Here is a 27,179-nt window from a genome sequence, read left to right on the forward strand (position 1 = left end):
TTTTAACGTGCATTGTTATGTATCAAAGAAAGATAGACTTTAAAAAAAACTTCCTATGTGCACCAAGCACTTACTAGACATTCTAGACTTAGTTGTCTGTCTCTGAAGTCAAATTAAATGTAATATGTCCTTTTTGCATTTATAGGTGTTGGAGACAGTTAAATGAGACTGAATTAATATTTACAGAATTTCTTTGAGCCTAACACAGTGCTAGTATTTTAACTTTATTTTATTTAATTATCACAAAAATTTACTATATAGGGATTATGGTTTTTAAAGCATGACTAAAGATACTGAGTTTCCAGAAGTTAAGTGATTCCCCAGAAGTCAAACAGCTAATATAAAATAGAACTGCAATTTCAGCTCAGTTTTCTCTGATTTCCCAAACCTACGATTTTTCAGATACAAGCCGCTTAAACTGATGACTGACCTAGGACAGACCTAAAGATGTAAGAGGGTCGTTGTTTCCCTGATAGTGAGATGGTCTCTGTAATGTGAGAAGGCTAGTCTTGTTGATTCAAGAGATTTGTAAACATTAGGAAACTGATTTGATGTGGTCCCTCATGCACATAACCCCATTCAGTTGTATTAAAGTGTAAAACACCATTCTGGCTGTTCAGTTGGTTGGCTTAAAATTTTTTCACTTCTCTAACCTAACCCCTCATCTGTTCTGTTAATTTACATCAGTGCTAGAAAGGTTTTATTTCTCAACCTGGTCCATTTGTATAAAATTTGGTTACAAACTCAAATGCCTACAGAGCTTTGTGAATGTGGTTGGATGTGAAAGGGTCGGGAGTGGTGGGGATCTGTTGTAAATTGGAGGCTGCAAACTCCTCATAAATGTGTTTGATTTTGAGTCCCTTCAATTGCAAGATGCGGTACCAGGCTCTCAGAACTTAAAAGAGTTGGGCAATAGAATAGATGGTATCTCATCTGATCCACTTAAAAACAAACAAAAAACAACATCTCAAACTAAACGCCTGGATATAAATTAATCCAACCCATGCCTGCAAGTTTACAGCACTTAGTGAAAATTAAATGTTCATAGATGTTTGAGTGCTTTAGAAGTGAGTATACTACTGGAATGTTATCAGAATTCAGTTAAATATTTAATAATCTATTTTCTTAATTATTCCTTCTGTGAACAACCCTTAATTATTTTCAGAGAGCGTGAAGCGGTGCAGTCACTGATACTTGTCTTCAGAAATACCCCTTTAAACATAAAAACACCTTGAGGCCTCCAGCATTTCAAAGTGGATATTAGAGATTATAAAGGTTTTAAAGTGTATGAGTTGTTTTGGGGGTGGAAGTAAGAAACCATCAAGCATGGAGGCACTGCTGGGGTTTCCTAAAGTTCACCCTTACGTGCAAGGGCTCTCTGGGACGTTGATTTGGCCATTGTGACTGGCCAGCCTGTGTCTTCTTCTTTTGTTTGTCCCCCTGAAGGTGTGATCTGGGGGAGGAGGCTCCCCTTCCAGGACAGAGCAATAGAGAGGATCTCTGGATCAGATTTTCACACGTGGCTCTTTTCCCCTTCCTAGGACCGCTGTACCATGATGTCCCAGCGTCCTCATTGTGTGCATAAGTCGTACTCAGACTGTTTCAGCACTTGCTTCACATGAAAACCCAGGCTTTGTGGACCACTTTTCCATCTTTCATTTTGCTTTTGCTTTTTCTCCCTATTCAGCAGTGCAGTGTGAATAGACTGGATTATGAGTTAATGCAGGCCTGTGAGTTGTTGCTAGGACAAAAAGCTAGGCTTTGTTTGGGGAAGGACGTTTGTTTGCTGGCTTTCTCCTGGAAACAGGAGTCTTTCCCTTTTAAGCAGATTGTTTTTCCCATGCTGAAACCATGGTAAATATTTCCGATTCGTTGCATAGAACCTAGTGCTAGCTGCATTAGGTGCAGTCTGTGTTCCAGGAATTTCCTGGGAGCCCGTTGATGGGGGCTCTTCTGCTGAGCACACACTCATGTGTTACTGCTGCTGTCTTCTTACAGGAGGCGATCGAGATCGGATGACAGCAAATCATGAGAGCTACCTCCTCATGGCGAGCACCCAGAATGATATGGAGGACTGGGTCAAGTCTATCCGCCGAGTCATATGGGGACCATTCGGAGGAGGTGAGTGTATTTTAAAATCATGGAAAAACAGAAAGGTAGTCCAAACCTGTTCTTTGTTTTCTCCAGTCAGTGCCACAATCAGCTCCTACTTTCAAAGGGATGAATATTAAAATAAATAGTAAACAATCCATGTATTGTTAGGCAGATACCTAGGTAACTCCTAGAAGTTTAATTTATATCAAATATCATTAGTAAGCAACCTTCATCCATGAATATCTTGAATTAGAAAAAGGGATAATATTTTTCCTTTATTTTGGATTTTTTTTCATTTTACTAATAATAAACAGTTATGAGCCTAAACCATAAATGTAGATCAGTTAATAACATGCAGATATGGGGCAAAAAATATTTTGACTATAGTTTTGGAAGAGATTTCAGCCCCCAGATGCTCAGTGGTATCAAAGCGGAGTGGCAAAGCATTGGAAGAGAATCGGATAATTAGTGGAGTGAAAAAAAAGGTTTGTCATCAGGAAAGTGTTTGTGGATTTGATAACAGGTTTTTTAAAAAATCTTAGTTAAGACAGTATAGAGAATGCATCATATGAAGAATAAACTACATTCTTAGTGCTATGAATAGAGCTAAAAGGAAGAAGGAAGGATAAAAGGTGATCTTTTCTATCAGGTAATATAAAATAGAATGGTATAAACAGAAAAAATATTTAGGGAAAAAATTCAGTAAATGGAACTGAAAGGATAAGGACCCCAAAATATTCATCTACAACCAACATGTATTTCCAAGAATATAAAGCCAAACTGTTTTATATTGAGGTTGTTAAAATAAATGGTATTAAATTAAATTCATAATTTGTAAAGCAATTACAATTTTCATGTTTATTTTATATTCTCTTTTGCACATTGTCAGCACCCTGAATTCAGAGATGAATTTTTTTCCCTTAACGTATCGGATATCCCTTAAGCTAACAGTCAGCTTTACATTTTAGCATAACTTCAAAAGCTTAGTTTAAAAAAGTTGACAATTTAGGTTAAAGTTAAAATAGTAAAGATTCCTGGCAGACATGTCGATATTTTACAAGGGTAGTGACACATGCCTGCAAATTGTCTGTTCTTTAGTGGTCTCTCCTGAGGGGCAGACTCCTAACCGAAGTGACCATTCATCCCAGTTTGCCTGGTAACAGTCTGGCTTACAACTGTTGTCCCTGGCTAATTATTGATGGTGCTACCTTTCACTCTCACAGTGTCCTGGTTTGGGTGACAACTAGTATGGCCACTCTAGTCAGGCACTAAAATGGCTAGTAAGTGAATATAGGAAATGTTTGAAGAGGCTGGTGGGATGAGATCCGCCCCCCCAGTGCCTTAGCAGAGGATTCCTCATGATTATTCATGAGAGGTGCATACTCAGCCACTGGAAGTGTGCTGCTACCTCCAGGGTCAAAGATTTATGGGAAAGCCTAGCGATATGTCTTTTCAAAGTTCCTGTTGTTTCTAAAGACCATCTTTTCCCCTCCATTATCAGATTTCTGGGGCTCCTGAGTTCAGGAGGATTCTTAATATCTGCTGAAAGTGGTACTTTTGTTGAAGGATTATTTCCATTATGTGTGCTGTTTTCTCCCTTTTGTCCTCTTCCATCTGTCCTTCTCTCAAGAAAAATGGAGGAGATCCAGTTAGTGTCACCAAATCGGTGGCCACAGGAGGTCCTAGGAGCCCAGGAATATCACAAATAACCCTAGTGGGGCTGGGCAAGAGCTATCTATTCATCTTCAAATTTATAAACCTAGAAGGCATACTCTAGCCGTTGATTGGTTTTTATACTTTATCCTGTGGAATATACTTCAGGGATTTGGCAAATGCTTGATTCAGATTTGCTTTTTTTGTTTGTTTTTATTTCATATTTATTTATTTTAAGTGAAATCTAGTCAGTTTACAATGTTATGTTAATTTCTGGTGTACAGCATAATAATTCAGTCCTACATATACATACATATATTCCTTTTCATATTCTTTTTTTCATTATAGGTTACTGCAAGATACTGAATATAGTTCCCTGTGCTATACAGTATAAACTTGCTGTTTATCCATTTTATATAAAGTAGTTAATATCTTAAAGAAATATATTTTAGCATAGTGCACTTACCATAGAAACAATACTCCAAAGAATAAATTTTCTCTTGACCTTTTTGTTTAATTGAAGAGTATTATGAGGTTGCAAGGCAAGCTCTTAAAGTACTCATTTAACTTGCAAGAAATCTTTTTGTGATTCATCTGAACGTCAGAATTTTCTGAAGTTATTACAGAACCAAACTGAATGCTGACCCTGATAAAAGACTGCAGATGTCACCCATAATCTTGTGTTCAAAAGCTTGTATTAGTATGGCCCCTCTCTACTGATTGATTGAATTTTAAAGAAATGTTATAAATTCGGGTTGAAGACAATAAATTTATATGACTAAGAACCCTTTTATTTACCATACACATTGGGATTCCACTTAGCATTTCATTGACAATAAGTTTCTCACCGATTAAGAGTATTTTACAACCACTATACTAGTTCAACCTGATATTTTGTAGATTAGGTCATTAAGACCCAGAGATGATGAATGACTTGCCGAGTGTCATACTGTCAGCAACATAAGTAGGAAGAAAACCCATCTCTTCTGGCTTGTGAGCTTCTTCCTGCACAACAGAGTGATCTGTTAGTCCTACTATGGGAGTGAAAACCCCACAACTGTAAGTCCATGCCTGATTGACAGTATATCCTTCAGTACATGAGAAAAATAAAGGTTTTTGAAGTATGATAAGGATAATGCATATAATTGAGTCCTTCAAAGATATCTGAATGAATACCGTCAAGGAAGTGAAAACACAAACCACAGAATAGGAGGCGTATTTCCAGATTGTATATCTGATTTTGGGCTTGTATCTAGAATATATAAATAACTCTTAGAACTCAAAAATAAAGAAAAACCAAAAATCTGACCCAATTAGATTCACTTAAAGATGGGCAAAGAATCTGAATAAACACTTCTGCAAGGAAAATATACAAATGGCCAATAAGCACATGAAAAGATGCTTAGTGCTTATTAGTTATCAGGGAAATACAATTCAAAAACACAGTGAGATACCACTTCATACACACTAAGATTGCTAGAATCAAAAAGTTCAATAATAACAATACGGTGAGGATGTGGAGAAATTGAAACCCTCCTATACTACTGATGGGAATGTGAAATATAGCTGCTTTGGGAAACAGTCCAGAAGTTCCTCAAATGATTAAACATGGAGTTAACCATATGACACAGCCTTTGCACTCTTAGGTATATACCCAAGAGAAATGAAAAATGGATGGCCACACAGAAACTTGTACATCAATATTTATGGCAGCATTATTCCAATAGCCAGAAAGTGGAAACACCCAAATGTCCATCAATGGACAAACAGATAAACAGAAAGTGGTATATTCATACAATAGATTATTCAGCCATAAAAAGAATGAGGTACTGATACATGCTACAACGTGAACTAACCTTGAAAACATCATGCTCAGTGAAAGAAGCCAGTCACAAAAGACCACATATATACTATTCAATTTACATGAAAGTACAGAACAGAGAAATCTGTAGAGACAGAAGGTTAGGGCTGGGATGGGGAAATAAGGGGTTCGGAGCAGGGTGATGGCCAAAACAAATGGGATCTCTTTTTTAGGTGACGAAGTGTTCTAAAATTAACTGTGATGACAATTGCATATATCTGAGTTTACTAAAAACCATTGAATTGTACACTTTAAATGGGAGAATGCTATGATATATAGATTATAACAGGAAAGCTGTTAAAAATTCCTGAATCACTTAATTGCTTTTCATAAGTGAATGCGTTTCCCTTTACTATTTTAGTCATAGAATCCAAGACAGTTAATCCTAAATAAAAAACCTGTTGGCTTCCAACCTTCTTCTCACTGCTCAAAGATTGTGTGGTCATTGATTAAGTGGCAACTGTGAAGACAATTTGGAAGGTGACATAGCACCCCGATTTATCAATTTCTGTATACCACCTTTGCATGCATTTTAAGTGTGTTTATTACAGAGAGGGCATTTCGTTGTCTGCAGTGCAGTTTTAAACCTGTGTTTTTAAATAGTTAAAGTTTTTCATGAAGCACTGAAGCTTATCTTTGGTAAGGTCGTTTATACATGTAAAAGATTCTTTCTTTACCATTTCAATAATAGATATTTGATCAAAATACAGGAGACACCTGAGGAGTTTTCATTTCTAAATTTTCAGTATTTAGAAATTAAAAACTGTGAAGTGAAAATCAAGATACAGGGCTTTGGTATTTCTTTTTTTTTGAAACAAAGCAAACTTACAACAAATATTCAAATGATGGAAAGGAACCAGTGTAAATGCAAAAAGTAGACATTCTCTGTTATCAAATGAGTGTGGTAACCAAGTTCAGTATTGAATCTAAGATACCTCACTGTCTGTTATATGTTTAACCCTTCCCTCCACCACCATAAACAGTTGTTTCCCTCTCAACCATGCTAAGAGGCACATGGTTTCTGCCTAAAAGTCAGATCCAAAAGTTGGGCTGTCAAAACATTTATTTAACTTTGGAGAAGTTTAGGGTTTTGTTTTTGTTTTATTTGCTCCTGGTTGTCTTTTTCACTGGGTTTCTTTTCAGTTGTTTTTGAGGCAATGTATATGGAAGTACCCAGCCCAGAGCTGGGGAGAGCGAGAACCCGTTCACTGTTCATTTGAGCTGAGTGGATGGCTTAACTTTAGCTACTAACAAAGTCAGATTCTTTCTGTATATTTCTGTCTCCTAATGAAAAGAGTTGTCAGAGATGTATCAAGGCAGTAAAAATACTGAATGTGAATAACCCTCAGGATGAGCAATTAGCATGTGAGCCAGCAGGGGTTCAGAGGCTCTGTGGTCCTGCCTCTGACACAGGCTGCTGTGTGATCCTGGATAAATGGTGTTACCCTCTCACCTTTAGTTTCCTCACTTGTGAAACAAGAAAATTGGACAAAACTGTTTTAACCAAGATTCTCTCTAGCTCCAAAGTCCTGTGATTACATGTGTTTCCTCCATACCAAGGCTCAGATAAGTGAAGTTTTCATTTGGCCAAGGTGTCTCCCCTCCAGCACTGCCGCTGTCTTGGTGGCACCGAGTTAGACTTCATGGTTCCCTGTGATCCTAGCAGTGTGCTGTGACACAGGACGTAAAAACAATGTTTGAGCGATGGGGCAGAAATAATTAATAATGATTCCCTCAGTGACAAAATATTACCTATCTGGGCATGCTGGTCAAAAACAATGATGTTTCTAAAGGGAGTATCTTTTGAGTACCCTTCAGAGTTTTTGATTGCTCCTGCTGAATGGCTAAGAAGGGACCGAGAGGCCTCGGGGGTCAGTTGGGGTTAAAGCACTAGCATTCCAAATCTGCTCATGGAACAGCCAGGTGGTGAATGATTAACCCAGTGAGTAAATTGTTCAGTGAGTAGAACCCAGAGGGTTGGTAGACATGGAGGCTGGGGTGTAGCCAGTCCATGCACAAGCAAGGGAGAAAGTTGAGAACAGAACTGCTTTTCAAACCACAGCCAAATACATATATATATGTATATATATGTATGAAAATGCATAAACACACACACACACACACATATGAGTTGAGTTGACTTGTTTTGTGATTATACCTGCAGATTCTTTGTTGCTAAATTTTGAATATTTTTCTGTTTTACACATGCATATGCACAAATGCACACACGTTTTAATGATGTGCACATTTAAATCAACACTCACAAATAGATCCAGTTGCAAAGTATCTGGGGAAAAAAACCTTGGAAGAGAATAAGTGAAGAAAAGAAGGGGCAAAAAGTCTACTCCCTTGGGATGGTTTGGGGCTGTTTGGTTTGGTTTGGGGCTGAGACAGCCAGCTGTAAAGGTGCTGTACAAGACAAGAGTCGACACAAAGTCAGAGGAAGAAAAAAGGGGTTCGCACGGCTGCGTGGCACTCTCCCCCCTCCCCTCATTCTGCTGTGACTGCACCTGCTGCATGTGACCGGCGGCGGGCACTGGAGGCAGCCGCAGCCGCAGCCTGGTGGCGGTGAGGAGCCAGCTGCAGCCCTGCCAGCTCCCGCCCAGCTCTCATTGAGAAAAGGGGAGCAGGAGCCAGACGAGGGGGAGGAGAAGCTCCCTGCAGAGCTGCCTCCGCGGATCGGAGGAGCCTCCTGGAATGGGCATTGGACTGTTCTGACCTGGCGATTCCCTCCGCCTCGGGAGCCCCAGGAGTTTGAAGACAGAAGGGAGAAGGGAGAAGCCTGCAGAGAGCATCAAAGGATGAGGGGTGCTATAAAAGGAACAGGGGAGTTCTTTGAAAAGACTCTATCATGCACTGAAATGCTTTCTGGAGAAGGTGCCATTATTTGCCTCCCCTTTTGCTCAGATGAAAGGAGCCAGCAAGGACGGCCCTGAAGTGTCCCTGGGGGCCTTGGTCATTGTTCTTCTTTCCCCTGGCGCACGGCTATTTGCTGACCTTTCCAGAGGAATCTCAGCCCCCCCCCACCCCAGTTCCAGCTGAGAAGACAGTTCTTAATAATAATAATAATAAAAAATCCTGCTGTTTGAATGGGAGGTGCAGCTTTCTTGCTGCGGTGCTTTTTGCTGTGACATTTTGGAATGTCTGCAGAAACTTGGAAAAAGAAAAACAAAACAAAACAAAATCTTGAAAACTGCCTGGATTAGGCAAGAGAAATGGAAGTTTTTTTTGCCAAAAAGAAGTAAATGAGAGGTGGTAACTTATCCCTGATGCAGGACCTCGATGATCAAAACCTTCAAGTTCTAGGAAACAGCACTTCCAACCTAACAAATAAACAAACATGAGAAGGAGTGGCCGTGGGGTACCGATATCACGCAGAGGCAGGTTTTAAAGGAAGCCTGAAACTGGCTCAGAACTTTAGGCCTGTATGATGCCTGAAGACCGAAATACTGGGGGGCGCCCCTCAGGTGCCTTGGCGTCAACTCCTTTCATTCCTAAAACTACATACAGAAGAATCAAACGGTGCTTTAGTTTTCGAAAAGGTAGGTAGATGATATGTTAATGTCCTTTTTTTAAAAAAATGTACATATGTTCTCTGATGCTTTAACGTCAGTTTATGCTCAGATAACATGGGAGTTTGGCAACCAAGAGCTTAAAACTGTACAAGAATTGTTATATGTGTTTTTGCTTGTCTATACTTATTTCTTGAGGCTCATATTGATCTGTTTATTACTGTCTGTGAAATGGCCAGGTAGGTGGGGCTTAGAGAATGGTGGTCCTATAGGGATCACCTTTACTGATGGAGAACAAGCAGGCTGGCCTGACCATGCTGAGAGGAGGGGCCAAGGCTACCTTGGGCTGGTCCCAGACCCACATCAAGCAGCCATGTTGTTCCCCCTTGAGATGAGTCCCTCGCAAATCCCTCCTCTGTGCTCCCATCACATCAGTTGGGTTCTGGCTGCCCGTGCTTGCCTCACCTCCCTGCTGAGAAAATTTTACTAATCAGGTTATCTGCAGTGACCCCTATTTGGAAGGCTTTCAATCATATTGATTAACACTGATTAGAAATAGAAGTCACCTTGAGTTTCCAAATACATCATAAGGCAGCATTGGGAGAGGTCAAAGAAGTGAACCATCAGGAACAAGGGGTGGGAAAATACAAGTTTATGATCAATGAAAGAAACAAAGTATTTCAGATTGATCTGTGTAGAAGGAGTTAAAGGGTACAACCTAGGTAAAGTGAAGTATTTCTAGAAAATGTCTCTGTATCAAAATATTTTAAAGTGTCCCTTTGCTTTAAAATGGGAATAAACAAATCAAATGATTATCTAAATTGGAACTAGGTAATTATAATTTTAATGTCACATACAGTAAGTTAATAATTTAATCAGTAGCTGACTTGAGTAACATTTAAGGTTGTTCCTTCTCCCTTTTCTCTTTGATTTGCCACCTATTAATTAACCTTCTCTGGTTAGTAATCAACAAAAAAGTGAGAAGAAAAGAAAAAACATGTATTTAAAGCAAGATTTAGTGAGAGCTTTTTAAAGCTAAACCTTGTTCCCTCTGAGTCTTTTCCTTTGAGCAGTTAAGATCTGGCTGTGATCATGATCCTATATTATAAACAAGGAATGCAGATGATAATTTATATTCCCCTCTCATCCAGGAAGACAATTAAATGACAGATACATGCCTCATATTATATAGATCTATAGAGATTTCCAGGCTAGTGTAAGATTGCATCATTGATAGAGAAATTGCAAAAGGCTAGGGACTACTTGCTTGAAGGACGACCCCTCTTCTGGTTCTCCCACCTCTCAGCAACTAAATTGGGTTTATCCAAACACGTAGAGAAGTCCTACTTTTCCGGGTTACTGCTCTTCATTTGTAACATAAGATCTTCTGGGGACAATTCGTTTCTCTTTGAAACACAGAGCAAAGTGGTTTTTACATTTTCCGCCTTCTCTCCTCCCAGAGTGGAGTATGGCATATCTTTGAGAATCCTGGCTAACACTGCTATTCATTATGCCCTCTTCTTCTCTCCTTAAATATCAATGAGAGAAGGCAGTGCTGCAAAAACAAAACAAACAAACAAACAAAAACTCACGGGCTGACCAGCGGCAGCCACAGGAGTGGGGCAGCTTCCATCTATCATCTCCTGTGGGCTATTTTTAAACTACTGTCCTTTCCTATGTTCCTATGCAAAGTCTTAGCAATCCGAGGAATGTTCAGCATCCGAGTCAAGGATTAAGAGGTTTTTAATTCACCAGGCTGTATTCTGGTTTCTGTCAGAACCTCAGAACCGTATAGGAGAGGGGTGCAGGCAGCATTCAGCTGTTTCCGTCCCCTCGCCCTTGCTGCGGAGCCAAGGCTCGCCGGCCTCTCCGGGTCCCCGGCTGCAGGACCGCAGTTGGGCGGTGAGGCTCTGGGAGAGGAGGAGCCCTGCTGCTGCGGCTGCGAGGCCGTTTCTGTGCCGCCCCAGCGGCAGCGGGAAGCACAGGGTGTTACATCTTTATTTAAGGTCCTGCACTGAAAAGAACGAACTTTTCTTTCAACCCCGGGTTCCCAAACCGCGCTACCTTAAGAACAGAGTGTCCCCTTGTGCTTTGTTTAATCCTGAGTGCTCCAGTGGTTTAAGAAGTGGACTGGAGTTTCTGAGTTCCTACCCCCATCAGCGGAGTCGGTTCAATGAAAGCAAAAGGGAGGGTGCGTGAATCATGGAAAAGCGCCGCCGAGAAGTGAAAAATACTGAGGTGTCTGCTTTTCCTGATCCTCATTTAAAACATATTGTTAACTGTTGTCATGGGTAGGCCGACAGAAAAGGCGACTCACCACTTCAGAAAGACTCTCAAAATGAAGAGAGGAGCTGAGTTAAAGTTTCCAGAAGCCCGGTGGTGGTGGAGCTTGCACGCTGTGCCAGCCGGAACTCGAGCCTCAGCGTTCCTTTCTCCTCCAGACCTCTTCTGTCCTTTTACTGCCCTTTTCATCTCTCTAGTTCTTTGTTTAGGTACTAATAAAGGTCGCTGAACAGGCTTTCCCAGTGGTTTTTAAAATCTAGGCACCGTGAAACATCTATTAGGCAGCAAACAGGATAGTGGTGCTTTGGATTTGTGTTCTGGTGAGATGAAGGTTATAATGTGCTTTTTAATACCCTTTTAATTTTGAAACTATATATATATACACACACAAACACACACACACACACACACACATATATATATATATATATATATATTTTTTTTTTTTTTTTTTTTTTTTTTACTTCTGTAGACTAACATCTAGTATGCAGAGCATAAGCAGTACTTTGATTACCTGGGCGGGGGATGTATAACACTCTGGGTCCTGATGTTAATCTCTAATCAGAATATGCTACCTAGCTTAAGATTGTTGTGATCATTGGACAAACTAAAGTAAAATTTTAAGCCCTAACTTTATCTTGTTTTGGTTTTTTTTTCCCCTGAGTTGCCTACTTCTTGGAGATAAGTCATCATTAATTCTCCACTGCTTTTTTCCCCCCCTACACTATAACCACTTAGTGGTCATGCCCCATTGCTTCCTTCTTTATATACGTTCAGCTCCATTTCTATTTCCATCACCTTAGTTGTCTGTGCATTTATTGCTTCATGCACACAACTTACTTTGACCTTGGAAGTGGCTCGTCAAGACAGAATCCATCCTCACCTCTTTCCACCCCCAACATTCTTCACCAGCTCCTACACACAGTTCATTGGGAAAGTATCATCCAATTGGTATTCCTGAAACAGTGCTGTCAAGCAGCATTCCACAGCTCAGAAATTTTATATGAGTCCCTATTGCTCCCAAGAGGAAATCCTGTTTCATGCAATTATCAAGGCCTTGTAACCAACTCCAGTGATTCCCAATTCCTCAGACCGGTCCACTCTTTCTCCCCAAATTCATCCCCCGTACCCCCACTTTGCTTCTATTCAGTGTCCCCTCTGCTATGATGCCTTCTCTCCTCTGTTGTCTGTCCACACTTTACACTCTCTTCAAGTCATTGTTGGCTCTCAATTATTCATCAGTCCTCCTCTGCTCACCCATTATCCTCTTCACTCTATAGCCACTGTTTTTGATATACTGCCACCTGGCCACCTTATCTTCATAGCTATCTTCAAGTGCTTTTATATACATTTGTGATAAAATATATACGTGTGTGTGTGTGTGTTTATTTCTTCTCAAAGATAAGAATTACAATAGGTCTATTCAATCTGGGATTCAAAATTTATTGCAAACTGGTGAAGTACAGGATTATTCTCTTTTTCTGCTAGCTTGTAGGCAATAATGAATTAAAATAGAGTATCTTTATTGTTGTGATGGATAAAACCAGCATTTTCTTTAAAGGTTATTTTGTATTGTGTATGTTGTGATCACATTTATGGAAATCAATCTGTTGAACAGAATGCTACCATCCGAATCTAGACACTCTTAAACAGTTCTATAAATAAGTAGCTTATTAATTTATATCTAAAATTTTACAGAGCATCTACCAAGTGATTCTAGAGATGAGAAGGCAAACAAAACAGGTTTCTTGGAATCCTTTAGTTTACGGACTCCTGGAGGATAAAAAACATAAATAATAATTACTTAATCTGTAATAAGCACTATAACAAATTATGTATGAAGTCTAAGGTGCTTATGAATAAAAGACTGTCCATGGGCTCATCTGGAACGGCACTGATTCATCTAAACTACATGAAGTCAGATTTAGTCATTGGATGGAAAGACATTTTCTCCTGTATGATCCTAAAAGAGTGGTCAGCATCCCAATGGAAAAAATATGTCTGAATTGAACTAACATGACATAGCAGAAAAGGAAGACTTTTAGAATCATACAGACCTGTGTTTATATTCCAGATCTATCACATTCTAGATGTGTAACTCCAGCTCACTTAACATCTTTGCGTCTGTTTGTAGAAGGGAGATGTCCTTGCAGAATATCTGTGAATGTCAAATAAGAAAATACATGTAAATTGTGCGGCTTGGTACCTGGAGGTAAACAGTGGGTATAATTACTCTGCTGTTCTAAGACCAATGCTACTGGGTCACTATTTTCACATTATTACACTTTCTTAATTTGTTAGGCTTTTCTGTTTCTCCCTCCTTCCCCATTCTGACTACAAGGAGAGTTAAGATTTCACCAAATATTCATTGGTTATTATAGAATCTGAGCTGCTTGAATCAAAAGTTTTCTACCCATCTAAGTTTTGTTGGCTACTTAGAAAGTGTTGGTGGCAGACTGAAGTAAGCTTTGGCTGTCTCTGTTTCTTAGTTCTTTATCAAACTGAATGACTTCCATCTTGATTTGTTTATTTACCATGGGTAAATGTTTATTTTTTTTAATTGAGATATAGTCAGTTTACAATATTATGGCAATTTCTGGTGTACAGCATAGTGATTCATATATATATATGAATATATATATATGATATATATTATCCTTTTCATATTCATTTTTCATTATAAGCTACTATAAGGTATTGAATATAGTTCCCTGTGCTGGACAGTAGGACCTTACTGTTTATCTATTTTATATATAGTAGTCAGGATCTGCAAATCCTGAAGTCTCAATTTCCTCTCCACTCTCACTTCCCTGCTGGTAACCACAAGTTTGTTTTCTATGTCTGTGAATCTGTTTCTGTTTTGTAAATAAGTTTGTTTGTCTCATTTTTTTTAGGTTCTGCATATAAGTGATATCATATGGTATTTTTCTTTCTCTTTCTGGCTTACTTTACTTAGCATGACATTTTAATTGAAAATTATTGCAATCCTGGCGACACCAAGATTTATTCTGCTAGCAGGGTTGCATTAAGCACAAGGATAAGTAAAAACACATTCTCTACATGGCTTAGCATGTAACCTATAGGATGGAAGGGACAGGAAACTCTGAAAAATAACTGATAGTAGAGAATTTAGGTAACAACTGAGAAGTTGTTTAACCTCTGCCCTTTTCATCAACAAATCAAAGACAGTTTTTTTCCAGGTTTTTATAGAAATCAATGCCACAACCTGAGAACTATTGATGTGTTTCATTTCACATTGGCATTATTCATTTATTTCCTATAATTGAGGAGGTGAAGTATTTTGTTTTAATGCACTCATTAATTCCACAAATCATTATGGAACACGTAATCCTTACCCTCTTTGGTATGAAGTTCCAGGGAGCAGGAGATTTTGCTTATGTGTCTTAGTCCATTTGGGCTGCTATAACAAAATGCCACAGACTGTGGCTTCTAAACAACAGAAATTAATTTCTCACAGTTCCAGAGGCTGGAAGTCTGAGATCAGACCAGTGTGGCTGGGTTCTGGTGAGAGCCCTCTTCTGGGGTGCAGACTGTCAACTTATTGTTATATTCTCAAGGGGCAGAAAGGGAAGGAGTGAGAGAGGGCTCTAGGGTCCCCTTTATAAGGGTAATAATCCTACTCGTGAGGGCTCTGCACTCATAACCTCATTACCTTTCAAAAGTCGCCACCTCCTAATACCATCACCAGAGACATTAGATATTCCACACAGGAATTTGGAAGGGACACAGGCATTCAGACCATGCACTGTGGTAGGACAGAGTATGAGCTGTGGAGTCCTTCACGTCTGGCACAAATCCCAGTTTGGTCCTTGTGACTGTAGCTCCTTAGGAAATTTACCTAAACCTCTCTGAAGTTTATAGGATAAACAAATAGTATGAACTGTTATCCAATATTATTTATAATAGTAAATGATAAGCAAAATGACTATTTCATCATAATAATTGTGAAAGTACAATCCTTTCTTGATTGGTGGGGGACTAGTCCATTACAGATAGGCATCTAAGTAAATTAGTACAAAGCAATATGTTAAGAATTCAAAGAAGGAACATATCAAGTTTGTGTCTGAGGTGGGGGTAGTGAAGGACTGTTAGTAAAGGCTTAACACAGGAGATGATACGAGTTAAATTCTGCAGCATAAGTTTTCCTAAACTCGTTCAGGACAGTAGGACCTACCTTCTGGGATGCCTGAAGATACGGTACATCATAGTACATTTAGGAAACAACACACAGTTCAGGGGGGAATCAGATTTATTTATTTATTTTTGTAATGGAGTTACTGGGGATTGAACCCAGGGCCTTGTGCATGCTAAGCATGCGTCCTACCACTGAGCTATACCCTCCCCACACACAGTTCAGTATAGTTAGAGAGCATGTTGTCTGTGAGGAAGCACAGTAATGAGGGTGGATGTGGCACGGTGCCTGGCACACAATGGGTGCTCCCTAAACATCTGTTGATTGCATGATGGATAAAGAGGCGGAGATCAGATTGTGGAGACTTTGTAGTTCATAGAATGGAGTTGGCCAGTGGGCACCATTGGAAAAAATGAAATAAGGGAGTGGCATGATCTGATTTAAATATTATTACTGAAAAATTGTGTTCTACACTGGAAATTGACACAACATTGTAAATTGACTATAACTCAATAAAATAAAAATTTTTTAATTAATTAATTAAGAAAAAAATTTAAAAATTTAAAAACAGACATTAAAAAGACTGGTAGGAACTATAACATAATGCTAAGAGTATTTACGGAAGTGCAGCTATAGGGTTTTCCTTCCTATTGTTTTAAATTATTTCTCATACTGTCGTATATATTTAACAATATCAATAAATAAATTCTTAAAATAAAATAAAATAAAATAAAATAAAATAAAATAAAATAAATATTATGAAGATCACTATGGGAAAACTTGCCTCAACTGGGAACTCTGCTCTGTAACAGTCTGTTAAAAAATATTGAGGATCTAGTCTAATGTAGTGGCAATGAGTCCGGAAGGAAAATAGGGACCAACGTGGTGATTAAATGACGGTTGTGAAGGAAGGAGCAATCTAGGTTGACTCTTAGACGGCACTTAATGTTTTTGTGGGGATAACTGGTGCTGGTAACCAAAATCAGAATTATAGGAAGTACAACAGGTTTTGAAGACAAATTATTTACACAGTTCTAGAAATTTTGAGTCTGAGTATGAGTCTGAGTATTCATGTTGAGGGGTCTAAGGGGCACTCAAAACTCCAATGCAAGAGATCATAAGAGAGGCCCAGATTGAGATACAAATCCGGGAATAATTGTTATACTGTGAAATTAATTGGAGTCCAACAAAGAAATTGTGTCAAGCAGAGGTAAAAATAGGACTGAGGACAGAATCCAGAGGACCAGCAAACTTATGTGAAGGGTGTAGTAGTTTCCATAGTCAAGAAGGAGACTGAGAAGGGTATTCTGGAAGGCAAGAATTATGTAACATGAGAGAAGTGTCAGGAAGAATGAGACCGATAGTGTTAAAGGGAGTGAGCCATAAAGTAATATAAAAAGTAAAGTTTACTGTCAGTGACTTGACAACAAGGTAGTTATTGGTAATTATAGGAAAAAGCTCTTTTAATGGAATGAAAATGTCAGGGGTCACATTGTAACAGATTGGCAAGGAGACAGAAAGTGATGAAACGGAGCCAGAGTTGTCCTTGGTTGGAAATCAAGGTGCAAAGTGAATAATTAAAGTCACAGAGAGTCCAAATGTTTGGCTTTGTAGTTGTTTATTTTTGGAGATGGGTAGGATTTGAATATATTTATCTGGTCACACTCAATAACATCATAGGCTGCTTCTAGCTATTAAGAGTATAAATCACACGTAAAGGAGGAACCTCCCAAATCCTAAAGATAGTTAGATTTTCTTTTTTTTCCCCTCTCTTTCTCCCTCTCTCTCCTTGCAGCTGAAACAACCTCCCACAGATATAATAAAATCCACCTGTGTGATTTACTTGCTCAGTCCAGTGAAAAGTCGTGTCCTGGCTGACACTTTATGACACCATCAGTGTACCTCCGGGGGAAGTAGGCATAACGTACCATTGTCACCCAGAAATTCCAAAGATGGTTTTGTCAGGGAGTGTGAAACCTTCCTGGGAATTTAGATGAACATAACTGGAACTGTTTGCATGACTCATACCATACGGAGAGTCTTGTTAATAATTTACTAATCAATGTGCCCTTTTCTCCATGCTGCTAGCTGGGGATAGCTCATGACCTTTATGCTTATTTTGTTAATTTTAAAATTTGAAGTTTCACTGCTCCCTCAAGGAAAATTCTAAATGAAGCAGCTTTAAAAAAAGGATTTCCCCCTAACTTTCCACATACAAAAAAAATATTATCATACAGGAAGTTAACTCACCATCTACCTTTGTAAATCAAAGATTTTCGGGACACCCTATTTCCAATGCTACAAAATGGCAAGTGTACATCTAATCATTATCTAATCCTTTATGAGACCAGGTAAACAGCAGAAAGCTACTATTTTGCAGCATGAATTTCTAGCATACTTACATATTGTCTACATGCTTTAACTCTTTTACATATTATATTGCTAAATAGGCATGGCTCTTTATGTAAAGGAAATTATTTCGTTGGGCAGAAAGCTAAATAAATGTTCAGTTTTTTCCTTCTTTTTTTCCTGACTTTCCCCCAGATGTGCATTTTCCCAACAGAAATCACCCCTCCTCGTGTGATGACAGGAATTGAGGTCAGAAAGCTAGTAAGAGGCAGGTTTCTTCCTCTGTAACTTAAATTTCCAGCTGTTATGCGCACTATGCAGTATTGTGTAATAGACACACAATAACTCTGAAATTTAACAGGCTTGATCAAATCCTGGCTGCCCCATTTACCAGCCGTGTAACATTCAGCAAGTTGCTTAACCATTCTATGCTTCAGTCTCCTTAGTAAAATGGTGATGCCTATCTCATAGAATGCTGTGAATTTTAAATGATAGAAATACAGATAAACTGCTTGTACCCATGCCTGGCACACAGAAATACAGCTTAGCTATTATCATTTTTTTAGAGCACAGAAAAGATATGCTATTTTCTTCACTTTGAGAATTTACTAATACTGTAAATTACTAGAAGATGGGGACACATGATACTTGTGATTAAATAAAACTGAAGAGGACAGGTATTCAGGAATGAGCCAAGGTTTTAAGGCTGACTAAATCTGGAATATGGACTTCCATTCTGCCACTTGGTGCTGTGTAACGAACCTTAGGTGATTTATTTAACCTCTCTGAGCCCAATTTCCTCAGGTATAAAATAGCTACCTTACATATTTATTATGAAAGTGAGAAAATATATGTCAAAGACTTAGTACATAGTAGGTACCTAATACTTGAAAGGCTGTTAAGACTTATGGCTTTTAGTTTCTTGCTATACTTCTTAAGAAAATTCTTATCATATAGTCAAGACTTCATGTACAAGGAAAAAAGAAAAAAAGAAAAAAACCAGAATGCCCATCTATAGAAAAATTTACTGCTTCCTTTATCACCTCCCTGAGTTGTTGAGAAAAAAGAAATCTTGAGCTAAGAAAAGAATGTTTGACTGTTTTTTGTTACTGCATAAAATCAAATCTTGGAAGTTTGGTTCTCATTTGTAGTGCACATAGAGGTTGAACTGGAGCATCTTGGTAGGTTTTCTGCTGGATTTAGGGAAAAACCTTCTGTAATATATCAATCCAAAACAATAAGTGAAAAATCACAGATATATAAGATTTATTCTCAAATGTTAAAATTATTTTTTAATGATAATCTATAAATGCCTGTGAAAGGCTATCTCCTAATTTTGTCAGGATAGAATCCAAACATCCCAAGCAAATAAGCGTCAAAGAACTCCACAGAAAAAGAGTCAGTATTCCTTATTCAGAATCAATTTTCAAGCTTTGTTATTAAAACATGAGAAGAGCTTCAAAATCATTATCACCACTTTATACAGAATTCAGCATTGCGGCAAGTAACGGGAAACCCAGCATAGAGTGGCTTAAATAGACAGGAGCTTGTTTTTCTCACATTAAAAAAAAAATCTGGAAGAAGGTGCTGCTGGTATTGGGTCAGTGGTTTGATGATCTCAGCCCCATTGTCTCTGCGAATCTTTCCGTCTTTTCCTTGTGGTTGTTGCCTAGTGGTCAAAAGATGTCTCTTAGTCCAACAGGTAACATGTCCAAGTTCAAGATGAGAAAAAGGAGTGATTGGCAATTCCAGCTATGTCTTTCTCTTTCATCAAGAAAAACAAGTCTTCCTAGAGACTCCAGAAGACTCTTGGGAAGTGAGAGAAGTCTTTAATTCCCTAGCCTCTAAAATGAAAATGACAATAGAAAATAGGGGCGTGAATGTCTGCCGAGTTAGGGGACAACATTTAACACACCATTATCAACAAACTGCTTATTCCAAAGTCTACAGACTAAGCTAATTTCTAATTTTGTTTTATATGCACTTGAATATTAGTATTAGATCACTCAACTTTTTTCCCTAAAAGGAACATATGTATTCCATTAGTGCTAGGTTTGGTACCGGGTGTAGAATAGTTTGGTTGCCTGCTGTGCTATTGTTTCTAGCTAGGCTAAGAATATTCTCTCTGGTAGCCAGTGTTCATTGCTTGGAATGTGATAGTTTTGCACTACTGATCCATACATAAATTATTTTACAGATAGAAAGGAAAAGCATATTTCTTATTGTTAAATTCTGAACCTAATGATTTTGAAATAATTCCTCAAACACTGGAGTCTTACATAGTTTCAACATGCAACACTAATTTTTTCCCCTTTTATGAAACTCATTAGACCATTAAAACCTTTTAGTAATATTCATCCCATCTGGGAACATTAGAATCATATTTGCTTTGGCTCTTTCTCCCCTCTTTTCTAATCAGTTGATTATTTTTCCAAGCTATCAGCTGATGTTAATATATTTCAGAGACATTGCTTTTTAATCAAGGGGGTCCCAAGGTGACTGGTAGGAATGTTCAGCTCCCAGATGCATGCACCGAGAAATGCATCAATTGTAGGTATTTAAAAATTATTAATAGAACTGATCAAAATTGGTTTCTTTAACATTTGTTATTGATTTATGATAATTTTACAATGTAGTGTCGATCAAAATTGTTTTGATTTTTATTACCACCACATGCTGGTAATTCTAGACAATGTGTAGTCAAATATACCTACCTGCCAGGGCAAACAACCGTGGCCCGACCTCACTTTTGATATGCACTGCTTCGTAATTCGAATCTTTCCCTTTCAAATAAATTAATAGTTTAAGATTTGAAGGAGCAAACAGTATCTGAAACATTTTATATGGATGAAAATTCTGCATTTCTTTTCATGGTTTTTTCACCTTGATTATAATCATGGCATCATCACTTGATTGAAAACAGAAGGTGAAAAGAAAAATAAACAATATTTAAGCTAAATGAAAATTGGACGTAAAGTTACATTTGTAGCAAAAGTGGAATTTAACTGTTATCTACAGAGTATTTTTGCTTTTAAGTTTTTGAATACAGTTTCTTTCCCAAAAGGGAAAAAAAATCAGAGAAAATCCTAAAGTGAAATTATATTTATTGCAACATTTCTTCTTTCAAAGTGGACGTCTCAAACTCCTTATTTCCATTTCAGTTTTGGGCTAAATATGGAATATGAGGGGAAGGGCATCATTTGAAGAAATTGTAGATAATGAATTTAGTTATTTAATAACATGAAGTACCAACTGTAAAATACTTGCTAGCATTCCAACCTTTGCTTTTTTTTCAAGTTTTAAAAGAAAGCAACAAAGTGGAAAGAAATGAATTTCTCAAATTCATCGTGATCTTTTATTTCTCCAGGCATTTTTGGACAGAAACTGGAAGATACTGTCCGTTATGAGAAAAGATATGGGAACCGCCTGGCTCCCATGTTGGTGGAGCAGTGTGTGGACTTTATCCGACAAAGGGGGCTGAAGGAAGAGGGCCTCTTCCGACTGCCAGGCCAGGCTAACCTTGTCAAGGAGTTGCAGGATGCCTTCGACTGTGGAGAGAAGCCGTCATTTGACAGGTAGGATTCAAGGTTGTACTAACCATCCTTCAGTGAGACACTCAAACTCAGCTGAAAGGTTGTAGTGAGCTGAGATGGCATAACCTTAATTGATGCCATAACAGTTTAGAAGATGCATCATATGGCCTCACAAAGATGGATTGGTTTTATTAAGCTACAGAATCAAGAACTTGATACTTTAGATATCTTTTTCTGCCATACCCCGCCAAATTATTATTTAATCTTTTCCTTTGGTCCTAAATTAAACCTGTGTTAAACTTTTGCATTGGAAAAGTGAATTTTTAAAACAAGAGTCTTCTTTTGTTTGATGTTTTTTGAATCCTTTCAGCTAAGGGATATTAAAAGTATTGATAACAGAGATTGTTATATTGGCAATGTAATTAAAAGCATTATATTTTAAAATATATATCTCCACCTGAATTTAGAATAGATTTGGGAGGAAACAAAGAGAGGAATATAGCATGGTAAAATTCAGGAAATCATGGAAGTTCCAGAGAAAGAATGCTCAAAGCATCCATAACTCCACTAATTCAGTGGAACGCTGATAATATTTGGTGAGTTACCTCCTTCTCTTCAGTTTTTTTAATTCAGTAGAAAAAAAGCCTTTTATCCTGATAGTATTAATTCAACATTTGTAGCAGAGTTTTTTCATATCAATAGTTGAAAAATATGCTTTTATTTCAACATATTCTAATTTGACATCTGATCATTGGCAACCTCCATAAGCATAAGTTTTAATAACTATATTTTACTCTACAGGTATATTGTTCAGAACTGCTTCAGTAATGCTGGACATTTATGTTGTGGCGTTTTCACTATTATAAATAATGTTGTAGTGGGTATACATTCATATAAATATTTTCTAGTTTTGGATTACTTTCTTAGGAGAGATTCTCAGTATTAGACTTTGTGGATAAGAATATTTTTGATACTTGAAAATTAAAAATTGCCTACTAAGTAGTATTTCTTTTTGAAAGCATAGAGTTATGACATGGATAGATACAGATCTACAGAACAGATAGACTAGAAGACTCTTGAGTACATGATATGAGATAAAAGAAGCATCATTGAGATTATGGGCTTGTGTTTATAATCCAAAAAATTGATGTTAACTCATTCGATGCCCTTTTCTGGTCACATTAACAAAATCCTGAACAATGATACTACTCAATGCTAGCAAGGTGTGTTGAGGTAGGCACCCTGATGGTTAGAGAACATCATCATAGTTCTCTCTAAAGAAATTTCCCTTTAAGCAGGAAAGTCTAGCCCTAAAAAAATGAGATATATGGAAAAAACTGAAGTGCAAAGTTACTTATAAGAATTTTTGTAATAGTTAAAATGAACACCAATCTATTATCTCTAGCAGTAGATTGTGGTTAATATGATAAAACCTTATATAGTTATTAAAATTTTGGAAAAACTAATTATATAATGATAAATTGAAAAATAAGACAAGATAAATTAATTGATAAAAATACCACCTTTTTACAAAAAGTATTACAGACAGTTTATAAAGATTCATAAATTACCTCTGAGAGAGAAAAATTAAATGTGGAGGTAAAGAAATGAATTCAAAACTAGGGTCAAAGAACAAATTTAAAAATGTAGATACAGTTTTGGTTGGAGAGCCACATTTCTTATTCTATATTTTGAAAAGTAAAAAGAAAAAAGATTAGTAGTTCTATAATTCAGACCTGTCTGCAAGACATAAACAATGGTTTACCTAGGAGAAATGCAGTTTTTTGTTCCAAAATTCGAAAATCGTTTGTCTGTGAGCGCTGTATAATAAACTACCACATTATGGGGTAAGCAACATCCTCTATGAGGAACTTCATGTGACATTGATAAATTACTGATAAATTTCAATGATCCTTTTTCTTTATATTTATATATGGCTTAAATATGTCAGGTGATGTTGATAGCAAAGTTTATATATTAAAAATTCTTTTGATTAGAGGTATTTAAAATTTGGTTCTTTTAGCAGATCCCTGCTACTATGTGAGAATGGGAGGATGCTTAATATATTTTAGGGTACCTATAAGAAGAGATGTGCCCTATAAGCAATTGTTTCTTGATAACTATAAGCTGACAATGAAGTATTATGCAACTTCATATAAAATATGATCCTAAACATGAAAAATGTATTTGTTTTGTATAAAATGCATCAATACATAGAGACTGAAGAAAATATAGCCAAAGATAAATATTAATTTTGTGAAATAATGGGTGATATTCTCCTCTTTTTAATACTATAAATTCAGTAAGCATCCATTACTTTTATAATCAGAAATTTAATCAGAAAGATATTTTTATTAATTTCATGTTGTGTAAACATTTCCTCATCTTTTAGTTTTTGAAGTGTAGTTAACAAAACTACCTGTTTACTAGAAAATCTATAGACAAGAGTAGCAAAGGGTATTTCAGCGTCAGACACAACATGGCGACATGATAACGTTGCTAACCAACGTGGAGAAAAAGAGTCACTCACGGTTTCCGGTTTCTACAATGGTGTATTGAACCACCCGTGAACTTTGCAGCATAAGCAATAACAGCCAATCATTTGCTCGGAAATCAGCAACTTAGGCAGGACTTGGCCAGAGTGTGCTCATTTCTCCTACGCATGAATCCAAGATGACTTCATTCACACATCTGGAGCCCTGTCTGAGGTGACTAAAATGGCTGGAGGCTGCGTGGTCCTTTCTCTCTCTCTTTGTAGTCTCACATCCAGTAGAGCTTCCCTTCATGCGACCTTTATCTCTAGAGATTAGTCAGACCCGTTAACATGATGGTTGAGGATTCCGAGTGAAGCTAGAAGCTTGTAAACATTGCATTGGTCAAAGCAAGTCACAAAACAGGGCCAGCCTGGATTCAAGGGGAAGGAAAATAAACTCCAAAACTTAATGGAAAGAAGTGGCAGGCATACACAGAGGAGGAAAGATCTGTAGGAGACTGTTTAAGGAGAAAATCACTACCTCTTTAAAGTCTAAAAATCAAGTGGGGTAAATCCTCTAACTTTGTTTTCAAGATTTTTTAAAAAATATTCTAGGTTATTTATATCTCTATAAAAATAGTATAAGCTTGTCAATTTCTACAAACAAGCCTATTAGGATTTTGAAAGAAATTTCATTGAACCTAGAAATCAATTAGGAGAAAATTAATATCTTAAAAATACGAAATCTTCTAATTCATGAACACAGCCCATCCCTACATTTCATTAGACCTTTTTGTGTTTCAACAATGTTTCATAATTTTCAATGTAAAGTCTTACTCCATTTTGTTAAATTTATCCTTAAGTATTTAATGTTTATAAATGTTCCTACAAATAATAATTGTTTTATATTTAATTTTCTAATTACTCACTGCTAAATTATACAAATATGATGTTTTTATAGAGAGCTCTTATGTCCTGCAAACTTGGCAAATTCATTTATGAGTTCTAGAGAGTTTCTTTTTTTTAAGATCCCTTAGGATTTCCTGTATACAAGATCATTGACTGTATATAATAAGAGTTTTATTTCTTCCTTTTCAATATGTAAGCCTTGTATTCTCTTTCCTTGACTTTTTGTACTTGCTAAGACCTCTTCTGCAATAGTAGTGAGTGGCATACTTACATGTGGAGAGGAGTTTTTAGTCTTTTACTATGAGGCATGATGGTAGTTGTAGGTTTTGTGTAGATGCCCTTTATCAGGTTTGTAAATGATCTTTTATTTCTAGTTTGCTGACACTTTTAATAATGAATGAGAATTGAATTTTATCAAATCCACTATGTTTGCATGTATTGCGGAAATTATCTGATTCTTCCTCTGTGTTATGTTAATGTAGTAAATTGCACTGACTGATTTTCAAGTGTTAAAGCAATTTTGCATTCCTAGGATAAGCCATATTTGGTTGTAATGTATTACCCTTTTAATATATTGCTGTATCTGACTTGGAAGTGATTTGTTGATAGTTTTAGACCTATATCCACCAGGGCTATTGACCTATCAATTTCTTTTCTTGTAATGTCTTTGACTAGTTTTGTTATCAAAGAAATTCTGGCCTCAGAATTAGTCGGAAGGTGTTTCTCTACCTCTGTTTTCTGAAAGAGTATGTGTAGTTTGTATTATTTCCTCCATAAGTCTTGGGCAAAATTTACCAGCAACACGATCAAGTCCAGACGTTATCTTTGTGGGAAAGACTTCAGGTATACCTTTTCTAATTCTTCTTGTGCCAGATTTGGTAATTTCTATCGTTAATAAAATTTGTTCAGTCCATATAACTTTCCAAATTCATTGTTGTGAAGTTGTTCACCATGTCCCTTTTTCCTTTCTTTTTTTCCTGAAATGTCTGTAGACCTTTAATGATTTCCCCTCTTTTACTTATGATATGAGCAATTTGTGACATCTTTTTTCCTTAATCTAGCTAGTGTGTTATAAATTTCATTAAACTTTTAAAAGAACCAGTTTTAATGTCATTGATTTTCTCCTTTTTTTTTTTTTTTTTTCTCTTCTGTTCTCTTATTCCTGGTGGTTGTTCATTCTCTGATAGTTGTTCTTAGTTTAGCCCTACTTGTGTTGTACCCTCTGCATGCTTGTTTTGGTATTTAGATAGACTCAAGAAGACCTACATGTAGATTTCAAAAAGTCTTTTTTTTTTTTGCCAAACTCTCTCCTTTTCAGCAGTCTGCATCAGAAATGCTAGCCACTAGCCTCTTCAACTTCCCTGAACTACAGTCTGTCTCCTTAGCTCAGAGTGGTTGGTATTTGCTCAAAGCTTCTATTCCTTTTGAACTGATTGTCTCTTTTATTTCAAGTTGCCATAATTCCTTTAAAAAACTTGTAGGTATCGAATTATACTCCACTTGCTGAGACGAAGTCACACCCATGTATCTCTTTACGTCAGGCCTTTCCATGTGCTGTCCATGAGTTGGTGTGTTGTTAAGCAATCTTAAGATGCTTCTAAATCCTTCTGAAATGGTGAGAGAATCTGTGAGGTGCTACCTGAAGTCTTTCAGAGGTTTTAACAAGGGGTTTCACAGTCACATCCAACATAAAGGTACATGAAGGTCTCTACCTTTGGGTCATGTTTCATGGACAGCACCTGGATTTTATCCTGGCTCTATGGCCATTTCTTGCTTTAAGAATCCTTTACCACCTGGAGCTACTGTCCTGAGGCCACTGGAGGTTCTCTCAACTCTTCAAAGTTGAACAGTTCCTTCTTTAGCCTCACCAGGATCATTTGTTGTGTTCCGAGTTACTGCAGCTAATAGTGTAGCTAATTTTTTCACCACTGCTTGATAAGCATTTACTTCTCTCTAGCCTCTAAGAGCAACTTTCTCATCGCTCTTCCAGCTCTTACTAATAGTTTCCTCACTGACTGTCCAGAATCTGCCTGGTTCCAAAGCCAATACCATGTATGTCAGATTTTACTGTAGCGGCATCAAATTTCTGGTGTCAATTATCTGTTGCTGCACAGCAAACCACTCCAAACTTTTTTTCATTTTTCCGATTCTGCAATTGGATGTTGCTCGACAGGGACACCTTGCCCCTGTTCTGCGTGGTGTTGGTCGCCGCAGTCTAGTGCAGCCGCAGTGTCCTACAGCCTCCTTCCGAGTCTGGTGCCTAAGCTGGGCCAGCTGAACCGGCCGAGGGCTGGTTGGCCTCTCTCTTTCTCTTTGCAGTCTTATATGCCTTCAGGACTTGTCTCTTCAGCCAATTGCT

General features: G+C 37.5%; 1 protein-coding gene across 8 annotated transcripts in view; it reads left to right on the plus strand.

The window, feature by feature from the left end:
* The window catches only part of ARHGAP24 (Rho GTPase activating protein 24), a 635,760-nt gene that overhangs the window by 568,461 nt on the left and 40,120 nt on the right, over positions 1 to 27,179 (plus strand). For 7 of the 8 annotated variants that reach the window (XM_031433275.2, XM_064486017.1, XM_010983141.3 and 4 more), the window contains 2 exons: positions 1,999 to 2,121; positions 21,273 to 21,480. In XM_031433275.2, coding sequence (XP_031289135.2) covers positions 1,999 to 2,121; positions 21,273 to 21,480 — 331 coding nt within the window. Of the gene's footprint in view, positions 1 to 1,998; positions 2,122 to 8,202; positions 9,151 to 21,272; positions 21,481 to 27,179 lie in introns of those variants that run through there. The other variant, XM_010983136.3, reaches the window with a different exon arrangement.

Source organism: Camelus dromedarius, chromosome 1, assembly GCF_036321535.1.
Source record: "Camelus dromedarius isolate mCamDro1 chromosome 1, mCamDro1.pat, whole genome shotgun sequence".
In the NCBI taxonomy this organism is placed as follows: Eukaryota; Metazoa; Chordata; class Mammalia; order Artiodactyla; family Camelidae; genus Camelus; species Camelus dromedarius.